The sequence below is a fragment of the Atractosteus spatula genome, chromosome 1, assembly GCF_055471065.1.
Source record: "Atractosteus spatula isolate fAtrSpa1 chromosome 1, fAtrSpa1.hap1, whole genome shotgun sequence".
NCBI classification, from domain to species: Eukaryota; Metazoa; Chordata; class Actinopteri; order Semionotiformes; family Lepisosteidae; genus Atractosteus; species Atractosteus spatula.
In genome coordinates, this window is record NC_142706.1 from 52,558,757 (window position 1) to 52,584,020 (window position 25,264).

Genomic DNA, 25,264 nt, shown 5'->3' on the forward strand with positions numbered 1-25,264 from the left:
GCATCTCTCTGGGGTTTAGGTCTGGACTTTGACTTGGCCATTCTGAAATCCTGAATTTCTTCTTTTTGAGCCAGCTGTTCTCACATTTTCCTCTAGAATACTCTGGAATAGTCTGGAATCTATGGTAGATTCAATGATAGCAAGGCATCCATGTTCTAAGACTGCAATCTGGACAAAACTTTCAGTCCCCCATCATTGTGCTTGATGGCTGGCATTACGCTCTTCTGGTCAAAGGCAGTGTTGGGTTTTCACCAAACATGATGTTTTGCATTATGGCCAGACAACGTCACCTTTGACACATCTGTCCAGAGAACCTTGTTCCAGAAGTCTTGTTTATCATTCAAGTGCTGTTTGACAACAGCAATATTCTTCTTGGAGAGCAGGGGTTTTCTCCTGGATATGCTTCCATGAAAGTCATTCTTATTCTTTTCATGATGGTGGACTCATGAACTTTAACATTTTTTCATAGCAAGAGTGGCTTGTAGATCCCTGGATGTAACCGTGGTTTTTTTTTAAACTTATAGAAGCATCATGCAGTTAGAAATTGGAGACAATTTGGTAGGACGTCGACTCCTGGATAGATTGGCAACGGTTTTGAATTTCCTCCAATTATACATTATCTTTCTTACCGTGATGGACTTCATACTGTTTGGAAATGGCTTTGTAACCCTTCCCACACTGCTAAGTAGCAACAATTATTTCTCTAAGATTGTCACAGTTTTATATTGATCTGGATCCAAACTGGCAAATTGTCTGATTTTATATACAGATGGACCAATTTCCAATGATTTTATGTACACTTTTACTTGAGGTGGTAGAACTCACCTAGAATTTTCTGTGTGTTATTTGTTAAATGATCTTAGTTGCATCTCCTGTCAGGACTTTGTGAGAACTAGGTGAAGGTCAAATATAAAGTCTTAAGGGGGTGTACTTATCAAAATAAGTGTCTTTAAAAATTATCAATTTTTCCATTTTAGAGAGTTGACGTGTTTGGTACTGTACATGCAGAAATTAACCATGTGGTGAATAAGAGGCAGAACAAGCTAAAAATGTATTGGCAAATAACTTAAATATATTCTTTTGGGGACAAATCTTTTCAAATATAATAGCAGAAATTCTGACACTTTCAACACTCTTTACTGTATGAATAACCAATATGAACTAATTTACACTAAGAGAAATGTCATAGGAAAAGGTGTCTAGTTTGGGTCTTTCAGTCTAGGAAACTATTTTTTCTTTCCTTTCTTTTCAATATACATTTACAGAAATGAAAATGCACAAAGACAAAGTTCTAAATTTTTAAAAACCACAAGGGCTTTTATATTTCTTCCCAAAGGCATTTACAGAGGAATAACTCTTTGCATGCAGCATGCTTGTGATCTATTGTCCATAGTCATTTCTCAAGTGCACACAGGTGCATACATTGAATGGAAAATACTGTCGGAAAGGCTCTGAACCACTGTGTTGGACTCCTTAGAGGACATTTCTTTTTCTGAAGTGAACTTCAATCACAGGCAAGTAACATGATGTCAAAGCTGTAATTACAAAATTACTTTGTAATGACTAAGCAATGTAAAGGTTGATAAATACCCCAATATACTGTATGTTGTGCATTCCTACACAGAAAGAAAACACCATTAGCTAGGCACAAAAGGAGTACAGGGGGTTAAAATTAATTTGGATAAAAAGAAAAATCAATCTGTAATACTGTACATAAACCTGGGGAAAAACTTAACACCTTATGTAACAAATAGCAATACGTAAACGCAGCCACGTAAACTCATTCATTTTTATATTCATATTTTATTTGACTCAAATGAATGGCCCTACCTATGCTGAATTGTAGTTGAAATCTAGTAATAAATACATAGTGCAATAAAAGTGTATACATTTATGACATTTACTTATGGTAAATGAATATTATCAAACACTTCTTAATTGTGGAAACTGAGAACACTCACACAACTTACCCAGAATCTTTATGTTTTCCTCTGATGTCATTAACTTTCATTTTCTTTGTGTCTTGAAGCTATGTTGTGTGGTAAGGGTATTAACCAAAACAAAAGTACAAAAACCATCATAAAAGGCAAACACCAAACTTTTCATCAGAGGAGTGCAAACAAGACAGAGAGAACAAGGTGTGAGGTTGTGTAGATGTGCTGCAGATATTTTTACAAGATTCTAGAGCACAGGTTAAAGTAGATACCACTTATGGTGGACTGCGTGTAATGCTAATTTTTCAACTGACAGATACTTGTTTCCATTGACTTTTTGTTAGTTCAGATTTTTAACAAATCCACATCAGGCATACCCAAGCTGGAGAATGGTCAACTGTACTGCATTTAAAGCATTATAGAATAATTCAAAAATATAATTATCACATTTACAGGCACACAAATGCTATGTAATAACTGCAGATCCCAGGTTATTCAGGGGACATTGTTCTTACTGGAAGAGCCAAACAAACAAAAAAAAATTAAGAATGCGGTAAGGTTTAGGTTTGTATCCATCACCAGATACAGGATTGTTAGATAAAGTTAACATTTTCATAACCAATGAGGAATTACTGGAAAATGAGAGCACGTAAAGAACAAACACAAATGCATATTTCTTAAACCAGGGTAGGCTGAATACACAAACATCTGACCAAGGTTTAGGGTGATAAATGTCTACACATTATAAATGAAATGCTCAAGGCCAGCTGTGTCTTTCTACCAGTTAACATTTTAAAATTAAATTCTGTGTGTTTGTTTTAGCTCTATAAACGTGTGGAAAACATAAGGCCGACAGCAGTGCAAAACGAAAGCTTGTGTTATTCAATCCCAGCGCAGCTCCCATATCACACCCTACAGAGCTGACAAAGCAGCATAGAAGGTCCCCCCGCAGGGACCAATTTCTAATTGGTGGAGAGGGCAGCTTAATGTACATGCCCATCCAGTCTTGGGCCTCTCTAAGGAGATGCTAGGCAACCCGCTAATTAGTGCCAATTGTGGGGCTGATTTTTGAGATGTGGACAGTTGTCCACTAGGAATATGACTGAGACCAGCTATATTGCACTGGCCTCTGCAACTGCCAACAGTTGAAACCTTCCTTCAATCACCAGGTACTCATCTGGAATTTAGACTATAGTACAGATCGTGTGTACAGTCCTATGGGGCTCATTACAGTCATTGCTGTATATGAAGCTTGACTATATTTCCAATCTTTGCAAAAAAAAAAACACACTGTAAATTTCTAGTTTTGATGTGCTTTTAACACTTATTAATTTGGAAGACTTAAAAAAAAGATAAACTATTTTGAATTCTACACACTGTGAGGTGTGGTCACAAGGAATAAAAACTACAAAAGGCTTTCTATGATCAAAAACTAAACACTCTTAATTGATTGATTTATTAATATTGTAATACAGTTCAATATTTACCTATTTTCTTGAAATACTTTTGCAATGATATTTAACTTCAATCTAAAAAAACCCAATTCAATTGTTTTTTTTCTAAGAAAAGATGAAGAATAATAAAAGTAATTTTATTCTGCTAAATAATTTAAAACACTTTTACAACACAAGCAGTAATAGCAAAGAAGGAAGTTATTCTAAGCCTGGTTTAGATTTTTATGTTTTATTTTGTTTTCCTACACTACAGTACATCTGTAAAAGCCCAAACTCTTAAAAAGAAACAGATGACCTATTTTGTAGGTTTAGCAAGTTGTGCGTGTTTGTAGGCATCAAAAAAAGCTCTTGATACTTTGAACTGCAGACCTATTCTGAGTAATTTGAAAGGGCACATACCAAAGTGTTCATGCTTCTGGGTTATTCGTACCTTCTAATAAACACACAGGTCTGAGTGGTAACAAAACACAGTAGGTAAAGGCTTTCTACAACCTCAGGAGGATGTAATGTATGATATATATGAAACAAAACCACATTAAAAAGAATAACCTTAAAGAGAGTTATCCACTTTTTCCCACATATACAGTATACCAAGAAATACACAAATTTAATTCACAGTGATGTCCAACACCAAAAGAGTGAAAACCGGCAGTAGAACAGGAGTATCTAAATATTTCAAGGGATGCCTCCAGTGCTTGTTACAAAAGGCTGACAGTTCAAGGAGCAGATCCTCTTGATTTTTCAGAGCTTGGACCAGAACACCATGACCAGGACCCCCTCTTTTCCTTATGGACGTGATTGTTTGTTGATTCTTTGACCCTACACCACATCATACCCTCACAGTTCTGAGTGCAGAACTTATAAATCCTTAATCAAATTCCCTGTGACCAAAGGAAATGGAATCCAAGTGAGTTTGTTGCAGAAGGCTTTAAACAATTGAAGCACCCTTGTCCTATTTTTTTTTTTAAGATTGTTAAAAACCCTACCTTATATTAACATTCAAACAACTACAGTATACTCCTTATAAAAAGAACACCTGTATTGGATGATCTGCCAATTGTTTCAGATCAAGGCAGAGAAAATTCTTAAGGTGGGAACACAACACTCATCCTTAAAGGTGTAAATCTTGTTTTCCTGTTCTCCTCTCCTCAAAGTTTTCTTCTTGACGAACATATAGTACACCACCAACGTTTTTATCACAGTCCTCAAAACAATTTGAAGTTAAAGCTTATAATGTCAATAAATTAATGGAATGTCAAAACAGACTAGTGTAGAGGATGAGAAATAGGAACACAGAAAAGTCAGCGTTTTAAAAAAAACTTGTTTGAAACATAAACGTTCAAGCAAATTTTTAATAAAATAAAAGAACATATACATGTGTATATCAGCTGCATCAAACTCAGAGGACAAATTCAGATAAAAAAGACCATCTTATCTTCAAAAATAAGTCAAATTACGCACACCTTTTGCAAAGTGTAAATGAACATCTGAAGATAAAATTATTAAATGAGTTCACAACAGAAAGCACACATTTTGTTTACAATAAGATTCTGATTTTTAAAATGAATATTTCCAATATTTTAGACATTAGTGGGGAGCTGGTGAGTAGCACATGCTGTAGATGTTAACTGCTCTTTCAGCTCTGTTTGAAAAATAGAAGCAAAAAACTACCTTTTGGCTATGAATCCTTCTTCAGGTGTTAAATAATTCTATTTATTTATACTAAAAGAAAGAGCACAATCAATTGGCTTATCAATTATAGTTTTTTTAAAAACAGTTTTCACCACAGACAAATATACAAACTGATTGCTCCACGTGTGGTTATAAAGGAGAAATAGACTAGGATAATCAAGTTTAAGACAATCTCTCTAGGAGCCATGTATCGTATTTTATATTAAAACATCACCATCATTGTAAATTTTCCAATGGTAAATCCTTCAAATAACCTTCAATAAATTATTACCTAATAGGATAAAGTTTTCATTGGTGCAAAAAGGCTATAATAATCAACTATAATCAAAATAGGTAGCATGCTTTAGTTTGTTTTAAATACTGTGCTTTGAAGGTTTGGAATGTTTAAATGTGCAAAAATAAGCCAATGGGGGATTTCACGCATACTCAAGAAAAGGTACTTAAAACATTATGAATTGGGGAAAAAGCAGAACACAAAAACAACACAGGTTATAAATCCCTATTTGAAGAATTAAAATCACTATTTCAAACAAGTGATTGGTCATTCCATATAACAATTATAAAGGTTAGGTGGTTTGATTTGGATCACAAAGCATAGTCACAGTATACAAGTAGACTAGAATTTAGATTATTCACAGCATTAACAAAGTAAGATACAGTACTCAGCATAAACAGGATGGCCACTAAAGCATTACATGGGGCCTTAAATGTGACACTTCCTAGGAACAAATTAGTCATTACCATTCAAAACCTAAATAAAATGCATTTATGTAATTCCACCAGGTAGTTATCCAATACTACAGTGGATTCAGAAGAAACAGGACAAATCACAACTCAAGTACAGTGACCTATTCCATTGTGCATGTAAGGAGAACCTTGCTGTGCAATACAATCTAAAATGCTTTAAGGCGGACATACACAGGCAACTGCAGAAAGAGCAGGCAGAGGCAGACAGTAAATCTAACTGTAAGAAAATTGACACATCCGAGTTTAACCTCTTCAAAAATCCACTTTCAAACAACTAAAGCAAAAGAACAGGAAAGTTAATAACTGCAAAGAATGAGCACTATCCACACCACATGTAGGAAATCAGATTAGGCCTATTTACATATTACAGAATATGCAAGAAAATCAATTGATTACAGATCATGAAACATGCAGGCAGTCTAAAGAATGAAAAGAAGGACCACATTATTGTATATGAAATCAAGCATTTCACTCACAAGTACAGCTAATGCAAAACACCACTCAGCCTTCTAGTTAGCTATATCAATTTATAGCAAACGTTTTGCTCAATCAGAGCTTAACATAATGTGCACGCCTTTAAGAAAGCCATGAGAACCTTTTCACCTCGATCTTATCACACGGCCTTACCACTGGGTCTCAGTAACGACCAAATGTAAGATGACGTGCCTGAGGCCAGGCGAACACTTTTGTTTGTTTGGGAGGAATATACCGAGGTTCCTCAACACCAAGCTGTTCTGAAAGCTTCTTTTGTGCTCGAGCCGTGTTCTGACTCAGCTGGATCGCACTTCCTGTTATTCGCTCCCACTGCTGTAAATTTTGCTGCAGCCTAAAAAACCTACAGCACATTTATGCCGAAAGAAAGAGTTAATTAGAAATACAAATTCTCCCAGATTGTTATTAATGGGAACTGTAGAATAAGCAACACATATTTTGTGCCCATAAGTAATTCTCAGGTATCTTTGATCTCCAGCCCACAGCGGATGCTGCTGCGTACCGCTGTCTGACTTCTGGGAGTTTGCCAGAACCAGACATCTGGCTACTTTGTTATCATTGGCTGATCCTCTCCCAGGAGGCCACTCTTGTGACACCAGGCAGAGAGTGTCCTGGCAAGGAAAATTATCAGCACATTTTGAGTGGATTAGAGTTCCAAAGTGGTCCTCAAATCTCTACAGGGGTCTTGTGAGCTGTCTTCCACTGGGGTTTCTAGATTCATTACACAGGCCCGTGACTTAAACAGTCCCATAATAGAGCTATAAGCCAGTAAGGAAATGTTACTTGCTACCGTGGGTCTCGAAACAAGGAAGCTAGAAAGAGTACGACCCTCTAATGGTTTTGGATTATATTTGGCACCTTTTAATATTTCATATTCTTCTCTTTCCTGGCTAACACTCAACAAACAGAAAACGAGTTTTAAAACCAGCTTCTTTGTTTATGTCCAGTATATATGGAATGTCTGCAATTTTTTGTACTACCTTTTTACATTGCAAAAAGTCTGGTCTTAGATATTTGTCCAACATACTGTAAATAAGAACACAAATAATAAAATCAAATATCACCGATTTATTAGGATTCATAGATCATAAGATTACATATAACCCAATACACCTCTCTCAAAGAGGTGAGACCTTCACTCCACTAAGCACATCTATCAGAAGACAATTTTATTATTTTTCTTCATTAAAGTGGATGGCTGGAATGATTTAATTGCAGAACCCAGGATTTAAGATTATGACTATTTATCTTTTTTGCACTGATTTTAAACTCTGACATTTACATTGTTATAAAACTTTTACAAGCAAGAAAAAAGCCATCGTTAAACTGGAAATATTTTTCTTCCATTTCATTTCTATTCACTTTCAATTGGATTAAAACCAAAGTTATAAAAACTGTATTTCATAAACGTCTGCAGAGGCCCAACTCAGTCTTAGGCCATTTTGCTATAGTGAACACACAGACCCACACACCCACACACCAGGGCCCATTGGCAGAAGCCAATTTACCTGCCAGTGTGTTTTGGAGGAACCCAGAGCACCTGAAGGAAATTCCACGCGGAGAGCTCCTCGTGTCCGGAACGGAACTCAGGGCCCCAGCACTGCAAGGCCGCAATGCTGCCCAGCATACATTCTCTTCAGTTCTTATTTCGCTTCATGCTTCTTCATGAAGAGCAACAACTCAGAGTGCTTTGGTAATGTTATGTATTTTATTAGTATAGAAAAAGTAGGGAATGGGGACAAGCCCTATACAGTTGCATTTTAACCATGCACATAAATGTACACAAGTGGCTCAACCAGTAACGTGCTTGTTCCAAGCCCAGGCCAAGCCCTATAATCCAGACATCTCCAGCCCACACTTGGGCGTTGTCATTATGCAGCTGTGTCTGGGATCCCTGAAAGGCAGCACACAGCCTTCTAATGGTCGAGATACCCTCAGCTTCTCAGGCCACGTAGAGCCCGGGAGTGGACAGGGACCTGTGAGCTTGTGGAGCTGTCAGTGTGAGCCCGGTCACTCCTCCAGTCAGTTAAATGTGCTGTGTGGTCTGTGTCAGCGTGGGAAATGGCAAGGGGTCTGACAGCACACACTTCAGAAGAGAGCACTCTGCACTCCTCACAGGCGTGTTGTTACCAGAGACATACTCCTAACCTATCCAGTCAGATTATGAATAGGCAATGTCTCCCCAGCAAAGACAATTCTAATGCAGTGAATATAAGTAGCTAAGAAACAATAGATAAAGGGCACAATACAAAGAACTTCAACATAAGTGTTCATTTCAGGCATAGCACTGTACTGGTTCAAATTCTGAACAAACCTGACAGATTCAACCCATATGCTGCCATGAACGTAGGCCAACAATCCAAGATCAGAAATCCTGGAAGTTATCTCCAACCCCATTCATGAGGGGGTTTCAGGTGCTGTGCACTGTGAAGGTACAGTACATATTTAATTTTCAAGTTATTACTTACCCACAGCCATTTCTCTCTTTGTCTGGTGTGGAGAAATTCAGACATGACTTTCTTTCTTTCTTAGAGAACTGACTGCTATAATATTTTCTTATATGCTGATTACATTATATTACATACAAAATCCAGACTTGTTCTTTGACAAGTAAGTAAACCCTCGTTAGGACAGACTAATATGGGGGGAAGAGGCGGCTGATAAAAGCGGAAGTTCTGAGTATCCGGGAGATGTATAGCCTATGGCTTGAAAATCGCATACGGCCGTCTGTTTTAGTGTCAGTATCGAATGCAGCACATTCAGGTGGCTGCTCAGTGTATCTAGCAACAGTCTCTGGCACTACGCTTACACGACACCCTATGTATGATATCTGTCCTTTTTCAACAAATTCTGTTATATCAGGTCCACTGCTCTTTAAATATCTGGAGGCCCTTAAACTCCTGCCGTTGACAGAGTGTTGGCCCCATGGTCTGGCCCCAGTCTACCACACAGATCACTCCCACTCGATATGTACAGTGGCCAGATTCTAGTCGTGCTGGAATTCCGCACCATGTGGGACTGGGTATTTTATTGTTATACACTAATATTGTGAAACTTTTTATGAACACAGCTTTGAGATACTTTTATGAAAAATACATAACAGATTATTGTCTTTACTATTATTTAGTGTTACACTGTTCCCTGATGATTATTCATTACATCATCCCTGTAAATCTTAAAGAAATTTAAAAGTAATAATAAAACACTACAAGTCTGTGCGCTGAAATGGGTAATAGGTAGTTTTGTTCCTATAACATTAAATTGCACGCTAAATTCTTCATAAAAGGCTATTAAACACAAGCATCATTATGTAGTTGTTATTATTAAGAAAATAGAAAACAATAATAACTATGTCTGGGCTCCAAATTACATGGACATCAAATTTCAAAAATTATATCAACGTCTTGGTATCTTAAGAGCTTCAGCCATATGATTTATTATTATGTATTGGTTTAACCATAGAAGCCCAGGTCCTCCAATTTTAAACTTGGTGCAAAGGTTAGGAATAAAGTGCCTTACGCTGAATTAAAGGCTGAAAACTGAAAAATTGCATTCCAAGTAAAGCTGCAAGCAATACAGGAACCAAAAAAAGCTTTAAAATTATGCTTTAGCAGCAGACTTTTTTGTTCCAAAAAATGTTAATTTACTGAAATTAAACTTTTGGACAAAAGACAATAGGGGGGGGCAGGGTCTTGTAACTAAGGCAATACTGATACTGGGAATTCAGTACATTGTGCTTAATTATTGGAAAAATGTTCAACTTGACAAAAAAACTCCAATAAGCATATAAAACACCCTGGTATGTTCATGCCACAGCCTTAAAATTAAAGTCTGATTAATGCCTCCCACTACAACCACTGTAAATAATCCACTCAATTTTAATTAAAAGCAAAATAAATACAGTATGACCCGTGAAACTGGCTAGACACTGTTTGTACCATTGCCCTCCTTGATTTCTCCAAAGAAACATTTCTCCACAATACCTCTGCATTCATATATAGCACTGGGATGTACAGAAGCAGGTAGTTAATTTCATTTAAGCAATAAAGTACATACTGTAGTAAATAAAAAAAGACAATCATTAATTCCTTTGAAACTGCCAACTTTAAACGGTCTGTGAAAGCCTTAAATAGTTAAACAGGTTTGGCTATGCTCTTAATTTTAATTACAAAAACATTTCCTGCTCGGTTTGACAGATGATAACGATCCACACTCTGCTGCTCTTGAGAGGTTAAATGACTGTGAATTACAGGCTGCTGAAAGGGTTAAGAAAGGAATGCTGTCTAAGCACACAGACAAAAGGCATTGTACTATCAGAAGAACATTATTCACAGCATCGATTGAGGTGTAGCCCCTCTCTTGTGTCTCCATATTCGAGTACAAAGCTGCGGTGACCCATTAATATTACATACAGTGAAAATGCAAAGCAGGAATTAATAACGATCTGAAGAAGTGCCATGTTTGTCAGTTCCCAGAGGGACCACTTGGTAGACACAACGCAACTTCGTGGTGAGGCTGTCCCTGGCTCCATTCCCCTCTCCTCTCCTCTCCCTAGAGCAGGAGGAGCAGGACGGCTGAGCCGGGGTCAGGGAACAGCCTGCTGCTGTGCCAGCTTTTCCTGGGACTGCCAGGAGCACAGGGGAGCCCGCGCATTCTGAAACTGTACAAACACTCTATAACGAGTTTACGGATACCTGATCAAAAGAGGAGACAAACCAAAGCAAAGGCAACCTTTGGTCCTTTTAAGATAGAACATTTAAACCTTGCAATCTCTGGAATTCATTTCTGAAGATAGCATTCAGAGTACATTGATTACTGAAATAAGAACATAGACATTCCATGTCAGGGGAAATAAAATGTGCAGATATGGTATATAAACGAGATTAATTTTAAACCATGTTGTAAAGGGGCTCTGTGGATGGGAAGGATGTCTGCAAGGGAAGGTGAGTCAGAAACAGCTATCAGAGCCAATCATCACAGATCCTGGTTCAGCAGAGCATTCACTAAACTTATATAGAGCCAGTGCGCCAGTACGCTCACCACACACCAGCTATTAGTGGGGAAGAGAACACAGTGATGAAGCCAATTCAGAGATGGGGATTATTAGGAGGCCATGATTGGTAAAGGCCAATGGGAAATTTGGCCAGGATGACACTCCTACTCTTTTCAAGAAACACCGTGGGATTTTTAATGACCATAGAGAGTCGAGATCTCATTTTATGTTTCCATCTAAAGGTAAAGTGTCCCCATCACTCTACTGGGGCATTAGGATGCACATTAGGACACACACAGACCACAAGGAGAGCACCCCCTACTGGCCCCTCTAACACCTCTTCCAGTAGCAACCTTAGTTTGTCCCAGGAGGTCTCCCATCCAGGTAGTTACCAGGCTCACACCTGCTTAGCTTTAGTGGGTTGTCAGTTGTGAGTTGTAGGGTGATACTACAGCTGTAAGCTTAGTGATCACAAGGAGGTAAGGAGGCTTCCTGACTGCCTCCTTACCAGGGTCACGCAGACCTAAAGTACAGACAGTGTCTGAACTTGTACAGATCATCTCAACCCTATATTGTGCTCAGCTGTTATTCAAAACGAATGTAATTTGCAAAGTTTTTCTTTTCTTTTTTTTTCCCCACAGTTTTGAACATACTTTGCTACCACCATATATTTGTGACTATGTAAAGGACATCTATGAAACACAAATTACATGCTTATACTGTCAATGTAGTTTGAAACTAAGAACTAGAAATTAAACTTTAAGAAAAACATAAAAGTTCATGGACTATTTTTATCACTCTTAACATCATTACATAACCTACAGTATGCCCATGCGTGTACTCATTTTATATAATGAATTCCTGAACGCTCTTACTTCAGAATTATTAATGATCTGAAGGAGAATAGTAAATAACAATGAACGGTACTTGTTTCTTCTACTTAAAGGCACTGAACAAATCCAGTTTTCTGGAGCGGGGTTTGTTGTTACCACCAGAATGGCAAACTAATGAATAATTCAATTAAAGTAAATTCCATCATTTGATACCATTTGATACCAAAATAGTAGCAAATTCTAAGGACCTTAAAAATGAACAATTGGATTATTAATTGACCATAAAATACATTTAGTCTCATTGACGTATCTTTGTAAATACTGGCCTAAAAATGCAATACTGAAGCCAAGTCATTCTGTCAAGACCATCTGTAGCAGAAATTGAACGTTAACAAATATGATAACAATATTTCAACTATGTCACACAAATTTGGTATACCTACAATATGTTAAGAATTGCTAGTTAAAACACAATAGCCAATGACCGCTTTGGCTAGTCTTTATCATGAGTTTAGTAACGTTACCAAATGCAAGCCTTCATGAACATCAAAACTACGTCAGAATAACCAATGTCACTGGTTCAGACCGCACAACTCCAGAAGAAAAGAAAAAGATTTTCATTTTTAGATCAAATGGCAGATAAAAGCGAGACATTGAAGAGAGTAAGGTAATTTTTTTTTTCTGAATTTAAATTTCACTCCTCCCCAGTTTCAAATTGTGAAGCGCTAGCCAACACTCACTTCCATGTCATACCCTCACTGGAGGACGGCAACGTGCCCTGACAGAACCATCCACCATGTCTCACACTGTGAGCCGCACAGCGCCCACCGCCGCGTGGGCTTCCTCTGAAAGATTGATGAGGCTCACAGTGACAACACCACAAGCTACCGTGTGCCTAAAAAGTCATACCTTGCTGTGCAAAAGTCTCAGATGTTTCTGTTCTCCCCTTTTCACTCAACGCTCTTCCTTCTTTAGACAGAAACAATTCTGTGGTGATCATCTACTGGAATTTTAGCCATTTTGTTTGAAGCTGACAGTTAATCCTAACAGATCTGTAGTTTGGAGAACAAAAAGCTTTTTATCTTTATGGATATGTGGAGGTACAGTAAGTAGATGAAGCTAATGATGACGAACACCAGAAAATGAGTCAATTCGATTTGACTGGTAAAAAATGACTGATTAACTACTACATAACTGCACAGTTCACCTTTGGTTGTTGCGATTTAGGATTTTAAAGATTCTGATTGCTGCATATTAAAACATTGCTAAAGGATAAACTTGGTTTCTTCTCACCACCTAACTAAGTTACAGTATATCAATAACAGTCTAAGCTGTTACAATTGCAGAAAATTCTAGCTGAGGATTTGAGTAAACCAATGCTCATAATATACAGTATATTCTAAATCCTAATTGTGCCTAAGATGTCTAAGACATTTGTGCAACAGTGTAGGTGTCACTCTTCCTTTAAACCCAAGGAATCCCTGTTCAGATCTGTCCAGTACCATCAGTCTAGTTGTGTATTGCCTTTTCCGGATGCTTGTCACATGCTGAACGTCACAGTCCAGACTTGAACCAGCAATGCCTACAAGGTGAAATTCTCCCTCAAGATGGGAACCCAAATGTACCAGTGTGAAACATTGTAGCAGGCTGCACTGGGTTTGGTTGTATGCAGAATGCCCAAGTGAAACACTATAGTCTTAAACAAAGCACATGGGGCTCTTCCTTACCATTAAAAACTGCAGTAAAGGTTATGCATTTCCTCATGTGAACAGATAAACTTAAGTGTGCTGTACATCAATGGTAAAATTTTATCTTACTATCTGCCACAATCTGCAAATTAAAAAGAGCTGAATTAGCCTGAATATAAAACTGGCAGAAGATAATATACACAACGCCATCTAACTGCGCCTATTAAATATGTACGCTTTGAAATACAACAGTAAAGAAAAGGACCTAAAGGAAGCTATTCAGGAACATCTGTATACAGCCTTACTAGAGAGCCTCATAAATGATAGCCCATTTGAAAATAAATTACTTAGAGTTGCAGTTTTTTAGAAGACACCAAAATAGTTAAGATTAGCCAAGCTCCTGCGATACTAGAAATGTATTCTATATTCTGTAATTAAAAATAGTTTGTCAAGATGCTTATCAAAAATAAATGCACAAAAGTGAAATTAACCTATGAATGGTGTTGTTCATTACACTTCTGTAACATGCTTTTTCAACAAAATCCAAACATCATGCACTGTGAAAATGAACAACCTCAGGATAGTACTGCATTAAAACTTGGAAACCCTCAGAAAAAGCACAAACTTCTGAAGATGCCTTACCTCATTTCCACCAACAGCTTTGGTCAAAATAACTGCAGATGACACAGGCGGAGGCATGCAGCCAACAGTCTGTAATCTGAGGATTAAAGAAGAGACCTCTGAACAGAATGATAAAAATATCAGAGTGGCAACAGTCAGGAATTGATTGAGCATCTAAATGGAAATAAACACAAGGAAGAGAAGAGCATGGCTAGCTCCCCAGTCATGACTGTATAAACGCAGAGCAATATTTTTTCTCTGAACCTCAAAGTGCATGGAGTAGTGTTACTGAGATGAGTGAATCCGTCTCAGAGCTGAGCCACTGGCAGTGCCATGGGGGAGGCCAGAGAGTCGTTGCTATCTTAGTCCCGCAATGTAAACCAGGATTCCAGGTGCTCACTGAAATCAATGTGGACTCATTAGTTTCAATATAACTTACAGTAGATGTGTTAATTATGGTATTTACTGTACATGTTTCATGTTTTATATGTTGAGGGGTTCCATGGAATTCTTCCCCGTTTCTCTTATCCCCTCTCCTCCAGTGAGTACATCAACATTGAATGCCTTAACTCACCTATCCAGAGGCTCTTCGATTGTGTTAGCTTTGCTTTTATATTTAGAGTTTGGGATTACTTTAATGAAACACCAAGGAATTATGCAATCTAAGACACTGAATCTACCATACAATATGGCACATTTATGGATATTTGTAAATGTATATTGTACAGTGCCCTCCAAAAGCGTTGGAAGATTATTTCTGCTATACGTTCAGGCAATATGTATTCGAAATCATGAGATTAATCCATGCAATTTCTCTGAAGCGCTGCTGAAAATGTGTTTTACATAAGCAGACGAAATGGCTCTGTAAACCTCAGAATTCATCCTGTTGCTGCCATCATGAGTCACATCATCAATATGGATGAGTGAGACAGTTCCAGAGTTCCCTTGTCTATATGTGTTGTAACCAGTGTTGGAAAGGGGCTCATCATTGTGGGGTGCAGACAGCAGGTTTAAATCTCAGTTAGTCTGCTTGTCAGTGGTAGGATTCTTCTAGATGAGATACAGTACACTGTTCCTCTGTTCCGTGCCTGTTCTGCAGGCGACACGCCTTTGCCTTTGGATCTCCATGTCCCTACTTAACTGGAAATGTCTTTAAGATTTAGTTGTTGTTCTAAAGATTTAGAATGTTTCACTCTCACACTGGTGACTACGGTAACAGGGTTAAAAATGTATCCCGCATTTTGGTAAAAGTAAAACATAAAACAAGAGAGACATTGATGGCGGCTTGCAGTACCAGGTGTCGAGGAAGAATGAATGAAAAAAGTCTTTATAACACGGGGCAGAGAGGGGAGAACACGTGATTCCAGTTATGTAAACACTTTCTTGGAAAATGTAGATTTCACATAAATACATACATACACAGGGCTTTCATAGAAATGCAAGACGGAAATGACAAGTAAAAACACACTTTCTATTAAGCTTGACAAATGTATGTTTTATAAAATAAGTCGAACTAAAGAGCCTCGGGGCCCAGTAGATGCACTAGGACCTCTCTGTCTGTGAGAAAGTCAAAGTTTTAAAACAAATACACAGGTCTGAGAAAATAAACCTTCCCCAAAAAGCTGCTGATGATCCTAAATTCATAAAACTGTATGGTTCAAAATCAGTGGTTGTTTCGTGCCTACACTTACCAAACTCTGAAAAAAAAAATGTGTGTCGTTTTAGTTTACTTATCGCTATAATTTAATAATTAAAAGGGGCTGAAAAATAGGAAAACCCATTAATTTGCTGTCTCTATCCATTCATAAACTCCTATTGGAATCTCACAATCACCTTACCAAACCATTTTACATAACCAAAACTCACCAATACAGTATGAACTACTGTATAAGGAAAGGTGCATTTAACTTCTGTAGCACTGCATTAAAACCTGGACAAGAACAAGTATTACATTAACAATTATGGGGATAAGGCGTAAATGATTTGTATGCAGCTAAAAGTCCCTGTCTGAACACTTAATTAATTATTCCAGGACTGTATGAGCTGCTGTTGGTTTCCAGTGATGTGTAGAACTGATTGTATTATTAGAATTTCTCTGCAGTGTCACAATAATGATCAAACACTGATGAAAATGAACATGACTTAGTGCTACAAGTCTGGATTTACAAATAAACTGAATGACAGCAAGTGCCACAAAAGAAATAAAACTGAGGATAAAAACAGGAATTAACTTATGTATCCTGTCATATGAATACAGTACATACCGTAGTATAGGACACTGCTCTTGACTGTAGCAAGTTTGTTCTGTGTCACTGAATGGCATTTCCTTCTATTATAATAGGTGCATCATTTTAAAAATAAAACACAAACTTCCCAAACCCTTACACACATCCATGGATTGAGAAAAATCAATGTTTTACTGTAAAAAGCAACAGACCATTTGCAATATGGATTGCAGTAAAGTACTGCCTTAGGAACAAGCACTGTACTGTATAACAATGTGTGAAAAAATATGTATAAAACGTTTAATGCTGTATTAAAAAAGTAATGAAATAATTATTTATTTCTACATATCCTAAATGTGTATTGGCTTTCATTAAAACATGGTCTGTCTGCTGAAGCTAGAGAACAGCAGACTTTAAGGTATATTTTCCCACACATTTAAAGACCACATTCACCATGTTCCTGAAATTGAGACAATAAAAATTACAGCAATATTTTGTACACTGGTGTTTCAGAGACAGTAAAGTTTCACACAAAAAATATATGCCTTGTGACAAATTAAAAGTTATGGCTGGGAGATACAATAAGAAGATCATATCTGAAGATTGAAAAAAGAAAATCATCTTCACGGCCTGTATCTGAGCTATACATAGATCGTATAACCCACTGCTGTTTCATTTTACACATAAACCACAATAAAAATAGGGTACTGCTGTGTAGAAGTCACCCACTGAACCGCTAAATGCTAACCTTACCTTTAAAATATTGTATTAAGAGATCTCCCATCACAATTTAGATAACAGATTAATTGACAGTATCACGCTTATTTTGTTTATATTCAATGAACAGTACTGAAATCAAATAAAGTCAGTTAAGAACAAACTTACCCTATTAGCAGCCATTTGTTGATGTTGGTAAATGCCAGGAACTGCAGGAATAACCATGTTGCGGCAGGGAAAAACACCAGCGTGAAGATCTGCACAAACAGATGAAGCCTCACGTGCATCAGAGCGCTCGTCAGCTCCTGTGAGAAAGGGAAGCCGCGTTACTTTCCTCCTTTAGACCAGTGTCTCTCCGCACACCTTATCGGGCGTGCCACGGAGTTTTTGGGAAAAAAACAGTTACACGTTTTTTAAAAAATTAACAAATTACATGGTTATATATTAGTGTTGTGTCGCAGTTAGACAACTGTCCACGTCCGTCAGACTTTATAAAAACCCTTTTGCGCACAAGAACAGAGGGCTGAGGGTGGCAGAGTTCTCTCAGATCATCACCCACGCCAGGATAGGTTGACTGTGTTCTTTGAGGCAAACTTATATTAGACATTAAAATACATTTTGTTTATAATATTAATAATTATATTGTTGGTATGTGTGTTTGTAATGATGGGGCAGTGTGCCGCAAACGTTTTATATATATGCAGTATGTAAGTGTGCTCTTGGATGGAAAAGACTGAGAAAAGCTGCTGTAAACAATCATAAGGGTTTGAGTGAGGATTTCATGTTGTCTAATGTGACCAATACATTGGTGGCAGATTGTCCTCTAAGACAAATAACCCAGAATTCTTTCCAACATAATATACTAATAGGAAAAAAAACCCTTTCAACAGCAGAACATTTACAAAGTTATTAGCAGAAAAGACCTCTTTTCTGTCAGAGGTGAACTGACATTTTATTGAACAGACAAGATGGTCTGATCGCCATCGGAGCTGGCAGTGTGAAAACAAGCAGGAAGATGGAGCATGATCTTGGCGAGGCGCCTTGACTCCTGGTCTCCTACACCACGACCTGTCGCTGATGAACTGTAAGGTCTTGCCAAATTATAAAATCCTGCGAACACCCTGAAAGGCCAGCGACAGCATATCGATGGCATGAAAACATTGTTCTCTGTTAAGCAGGGCATGTTGGTATCTATATTTTATTGGTTGCAAAAAGTTAAAGCACCTCAAGCACCTTTGATAAAAATATTTAATCTAAATCAAAATCCATATACTTCATTTTTTCTAAATTTAAAAGTTTATTTTTATGCTACAGCAACAGCTAAAAAATGTAATTTTTGTAATATTAATTTACTAATATAATATATTATATATATTATAATGTAATAATATAATAATATTAATGTAATATCATAAGAAGTCTATATGTCTATAGGAAATGTCTGAGTTTGAGTCCCCTGTCTGCCAACTCAGCAATGAGATAAACTTTTGCTTTTGTGCCTGTTCATGTTAAGGTGAAGTCTATGTTGCCAGGAAAAAGTATTCAGACACTTGCAGTCCCTTGTTGCTTTAAAGCTGACAGGCATGACACTTTGAAGTAGAAATTAATATTTCTTACGTCCACAACCTGCTTCACAAAGCACACAAAAGGCAATCTTAGCTCCACTCTATGATTATTCTAAAAGTTGTACAAATTAATGCAGTGTCAAGAAAAATGTAAACATCATTGTGAATAGCAGCTACTGTACCTCACTGAATAACCCCATGTCCTTTTTTACATTGTGAAGCTCAGTTTTGAATGACTGGCTTTCAAAACCTGCAGGTCTTTACATGAGTGCAACAAAAACAGCACCAAGAAGTATGACATCACTGATTCTATGAGTGATGTTATGCCTCATGACATGACATCACTCATTTCAGAATCTAGCCCTCCTGCTCTTCCAGGAAAGTGAAGGACGAGGTGATTTCTTTCATCTCAGAGGAATCATGAAGTCTGCAATGTTACCTGGGTGAAGGTGAAAGCTGTTTCTTAGTCTTACTGCAGAGAAAATTTAACATACAGTATATAAATTTTACAAAAAAGACTAAAAGTACACAAAACACAGAATCTTAAAGCTACAGAGATAAATTATAGGAGTAATGCTATTCCAGGTTTCTTTAAATATGTGCTTATAAAACATTTGTATTGCTTACCAAATAAAAACCATTACTTTTACAAAAGGGAATCAAAACTCCTTTCTCTTTGGAACACAAAGAAAACAAATTCTACATTTTGGAAAGATCCATGTTCATCTGGCAGCGATAAGGTTTGTGGAACAATATAATTAAGAATCTAATTCTTCTTTTAAAATAAGGTCTTTTATCAAAACCTAAGTTTTTACACACACTTACCAAGCTCTCACTAACACTTTTTTCCAGAACAGTGAATTCAATAAAGAAAAATGATCATTATATTTTTAGTGCAGCAAACTTTAATCGCCCAACTCATCAGCAGAACAGTGTGAGAAATGACAGTGTGACAGCAGAGAGCTTTTTAATTTGTAGGATCAGATAGTGACATGATCCATCAGAGGGAGGTGGAAGATTTTTCAGCAGTGCTGAAGAAAAGAGGAAAAGGAGGTAAATTAGCATCGACTATTAGACAATGGATGACAAGCTGATACATTATCACAAAGGACAGTCAAAGGTAATGAGAAATGCAGTGATGATATTACATCATGACTGATAAAAGGCAAAAGTTGTCTTCCAGTGTAACTAATTGGTAAAGGGTTTGACGTGTTTGTTCTTTACAATTATGTACTGTTCAGTTACACATCAACAGGAGTGTGGATACACACAGGAGTCCAACACTTTGTTGAATGGGCGCTAAATAGGAGCACTGCAAAACAAAACTGGTAGATTTATGCTCCAATATTTTAGGAACTCTGAAGTAACCACAACAGACAGAAAGAGACAAAAGGTTGCTGACAGATGTAAGGTTAAGGAAGCAGAAGATGGACTCTTTGCTGTGATGTCCTGAGTTAAGCACACAGGTTCCCAAATCACTATCCATCCATTTTCTCACCACTTTATCCAAATCAGGATCACGGAAGAGCTGGAGCCTATCCCAGCAGGCAATGGGCACAAGGCAGGGTAGACCCTGGATGGGACATCATACTCAGACACAAACACAGACACACACACTCACACAGCAGGGCTAATTTTCCCTGAAGACTATTAACCCTCCAACAATGTCTTTGGACTGTGGGAGGAAACCAGGACACCAAGAGGAGGCACAAACAAACACAGAGAGAACATGTAGCTCCACTACAAGAGGCTGCATCACACTTGGACATCCCCTTTGAATGGTCTGTTGCGCGTGACAGTTAGCACATCATTCTGCAGCTTTACACACCACATGGGTGGTCTACCCAAACCCTCGTCATTAAAGAGGTTTTGGCTCCACTGCTCACAATTCCACCTGAAGTGTTGTTCCAACATACTGATGGCACCAAGGCATTATTTAATCTTTAGGTAAGCAAATCAATTATTGTCAGTAGGGCAAATTGGTTTCTTTCTGTTTTTTGTCTTATATTTGATAGAATGTCAGACTAGACATTCAGCAACTTAATCACCTCATTACTCGTGTCCAATCAAGTTTCTCTGCTATAGATCAATGGCATTTATGCAACAGTCAAAGTCACTTGAGTGTATTACAGTAGGTAATAAGTGATTAATTAATCAAACCTACAGTATAGTAAAAACATATATAAAACATGCATATATAAATAGAGATGAGTGTGTTTTGATACTCAGTATATACTAGGAGAGATATAAGATGCTGCTCGTTTGCTAGCATTCTTGTCTACATGTTGGTCTTCAAATTATTTTACAAATATTTGTAACTGATGTCAATGCTCTCAGACTAAATTATATCAAATATGCATGATCTATCTGTGTAAGAGCACACAATAAACCTCATTATCAATCCTTCTAGAATCCAAGCTGTTAAATCTGTATTCCACTTCAGCTGCAGCTAACACACATACTCAACCACAAACATCCATTAGACAAACTTGCTGAAAAATCAGGAGTTTGTGAAGTTACCAGTTTAAGCGTATAGTACAAGCTATGTCAAACAACAGAACACTACTCTTTTCTCCCTGGAATTTCATTAACATATTTGGCAGACACTTTATCAAAAGCAACTTACATTTCTAGCACCGGGTTTATTTCCAGTGAACCGATCTGAGTGAGGCACCTTTTTCAGGATTACAACAGCACTACCCTACTCTGGATTTGAACCAGCTACCTTCCGATTACAAGTCTAGAGCCCTAATCACTACTCCACACTGCCTCCTCCACAGTGGTTTCATTTTCAGCATGCTTTAGGAAATGTGATTATTGAAATGAGCTTCTGATCAGGGAAATTAAACAATGATACAACACATTAATGAATGTAACAAGTAATAGGTTTATTCCATGCTGAAAAAAAGAAGAGAGAAAAAACACGTTTCGGCCGTGGAGCCTTCTTCAGGTGTGAGAAGCATGGAATAAACCTATTCCTTCTTCAAGCATGGAATAAACCTACAGTACTACTTGTTCCTTTGCAGCCTACGCATGCTGATGCAGCTACCCACCTGAACTATTAATGAATGTATATACAGTATATATTCTAGGTTTTGCAGTGATCTTAAAATGACCACTTATGTGTTCTAAGAATGAAACAATCACCTCAGTTTTTAAAGACAATCCACTGTTGAAAAAGATGAGCGTCACAGCAACATATGTAATTGTGATCTCTGGCTTCAAGGGACCTGTGAACACAGGAGAAGAAAAAACAATATTCAGTTTCAGTTTGCTTTTTGCAAATGAATAAAAAACAGGTACTAAATGAATTATAATATGTGGTCTATATACAGTACCTCAATAGAAAACTTACAGCATATAAAAAATTAAGCTCTGTTCAATAAAAATGGGATATGAGTTATAATAATGGAAGTGTGATGATCAAATCCCTTAAGACGTTGGGTTCGATTAACAAGTTTTATTTCTTCTCAGTCAGGTAGCCACTTTGAATATAAAACAAAAATCTACAGAGATTTTATTGTATGGATCTCCTTTCAATTACTGTCTTTCCTACTGAGAGATCTAATTCTTGTTTTATTTTATAAATCAAATCAAAGTCCACTCGTCAAGCACAAAACAAAGAAAACCCCACAAACATTGTAAAGCCTGGTTCTATATATGTTCCTCTATTTCTAATTATGTCTCCATTTCAGTCATAATCATCATATACTGTATGGCATATGATGTACAGTATATGACACTTGAAGAAGGCTCCACTGCCAAAACGGAACAAACCTTTACCTGTTCCTTAGCAGCCTACACATGCTGATGCAGCTACCTACTTGAGCTTCATATACCTTCATTAGAACTTCATATATCCATCTAATCGTTTTCTAACCACTTTACACTTTCTAACCCGATACAGGGTTAAGGAGGAGCCGAAGCCTATTCCAAGGAACAGGGCCAAAACGGGATACATCCTGGACAGGATTTCCAGTCCATAGCAGGGCACACACAGACAAAAAACATGCACACATTCACACCAGGGACCTGGAGTGTGTCTTTGGACTATGGGAGGAAACCAGAGGACCTGGGGAAGGCCCACTCAAACATAGAGAAAACATACAGACTCCACGCAGACAGCACCTTAGGTCTAGAATTGTACCCAGTGACCCAGTGCTGCGAGGCAGGAATACAAACCACTGCACCACTGTGCCTCCCATTGTATATATATATTACAAACAAAAGAATACTTCACCCACATCACAAATCCCTACAGGATGACAGTGTGACCATCTATTTTTAAAGCAAACATGAAAGTGCACAGCAACAGGTGGCTGTTCTGGGTAAACAAGGTATTTATTAGGTGAAAGGACTGAGTAGTAGAAAAAAAGCCAAGCAATCTGCTACTCCCATGGACTGGTGGAATGTGCCTGTATGCCTCACTCCTCTCTGCAAAAACCAAATCATTAAACTGAAAACCTGCACTATAACAAATACATTACCGCTAACAAAACAATGTTCCGAAGACCAACTTCAACATTGTAGAGGGTTACCTCTACAATGGTCAAATAAAAGGCTGATAACTGACAGAAAAACCGTATATACTGTATGGTGACAACGTTAATTTATATACGTACTTTTTTTTACCACAACGTAATTTACTTAAGGACAGACGTTTTTCCCTACTTGTAAAAATAGTGACCTATTAATTGCGAATTAGCAGTCTATGAACTTGTCAGACTCAAAATCTTAAACTTTTGGTATGCAGGACTGGCACTGAAAAACGCATCAGTATTACAAAACTAAACTAGCCTTGGCGTTAGTGGCACAACGCTTTCCTAGTTAGCGGTAAACAACACGCGGGATAGAATCGTGTGAGCCTTGTCTAAAAAAAACACTGTAAAGTGGAAAATAATTTAAGGAGAGGGATGAAGTATGATGGAGAGTTAATGTACTGTAGCTTTCACTGCAGCACCACCTGGGACGGGACATTTATACAGCAGAACACGGAAGTGTATCCTAGTTACTGCAACGTGTCACTCACACTACTACCTAGTTGGTAATAGAAGCATTGTGCAGAAGGTTTTAGTTTTTCAGGCGTTGAACTACTCTAAATGGTTTCCTTAATTTATTGCACAAGAGCAAGGAATACTTCAGACGCTTCTTAAGCTTTATATATGAAATATTTCTAGTTTGACGATTCGTGTAAAAAAGACGAGCCACGACATTAGCTACATACAGTATTTTCGAGCTAATGTGCTTGACCCTTACGAACGATACTGGGAAGAAGGCTAGTCATTGAAGTACCGCGTGAAGGTACCTTGACAACGCTCTTAAATGCATAATTCCTTAATGATACCTTTAACACGCATCAAACTACCCAAATTTTACCATTATAGAAGCAATTTAAAAGAATGTAGGTATCAATTAGTTAGCTTCACCTTACTAACTACTCTTGAATGTAGATGCTCTTTTTAGGGAATGCACTTAATATTGTGAGTCTGTGGCTAATCAGAAATGGGTGAAAAAGACTCAAAATCCCTAAGAAATAATTAAGTTTTTTTTTCAAATAGAATCTATGGATTTGAAACGGAAGCATAAAAGTATCACTCAGGTACAGAGCACTTACCTCCCTTCACTCCAATAGAAGGCTCCAGTTTTGCGAAGGTGATCACTAACACTATTCCTATGATAAACCATTCCTTTCGTACCCTTTCAAAAAGGCCCATTTTCACATTAAAAAAACGTTGCGTTTGGTCTGCGCAAACCTTCGTATGTGCCGCTGTACTGCAGGTATATGATTGGACTACAGTGTGAGAGAAGAAGCGTCCGAAAGCTTTGCAGGTTTATTTCCTTACACATTAGAAGGTCGCCATCATTAATGTATCTTGCCAAAAAAATGCGCATCTCTTTTCCAAAGAATACAAAGTAGTGCACATCATGGATAACTGAATTTTTCATGTTTATTTCCACGTTTTCAATTTTTATTTGTATGTATTTAACCGAACACTTGATAATGCTTTACAATGTTTTCTTTAGTTTATAGTTAATTTATTTAACAATTTAAGAGTCGTATATTTGTGGCATTACGGTTCTATTTGAGCTAGTGACGTAAAGCACAGGGCACCGCCTCCACCTCGTGTCTTTGGAGCTGTCAGTGGGGACATTTACCGGGCTGCTGGAAGAGAAATATAAACCCTTTATTTCCAATTAAAAGAACATCTTGACATTTGCTAAGATAACTATAACTTATAGATAATATAGATATAGTCGAGACTTCGCTGACAAATAAATATAACTTTTAAGCTAGGTGCACAC

At 37.5% G+C, this 25,264-nt stretch overlaps 1 protein-coding gene across 1 annotated transcript in view; it reads right to left on the bottom strand.

The window, feature by feature from the left end:
- The window catches only part of slc10a7 (solute carrier family 10 member 7), a 132,387-nt gene extending 107,579 nt beyond the window's left edge, over positions 1-24,808 (bottom strand). Inside the window, exons 1-4 of the mRNA XM_088924540.1 lie at positions 24,576-24,808; positions 22,109-22,191; positions 17,565-17,701; positions 14,476-14,551 (exon numbers count right to left, since the gene is read on the bottom strand). Coding sequence (XP_088780666.1) covers positions 14,476-14,551; positions 17,565-17,701; positions 22,109-22,191; positions 24,576-24,675 — 396 coding nt within the window. The 5' untranslated portion in view covers positions 24,676-24,808. The remainder of the gene's footprint in view (positions 1-14,475; positions 14,552-17,564; positions 17,702-22,108; positions 22,192-24,575) is intronic.
- Between the last annotated feature and the right edge of the window lie 456 nt (positions 24,809-25,264).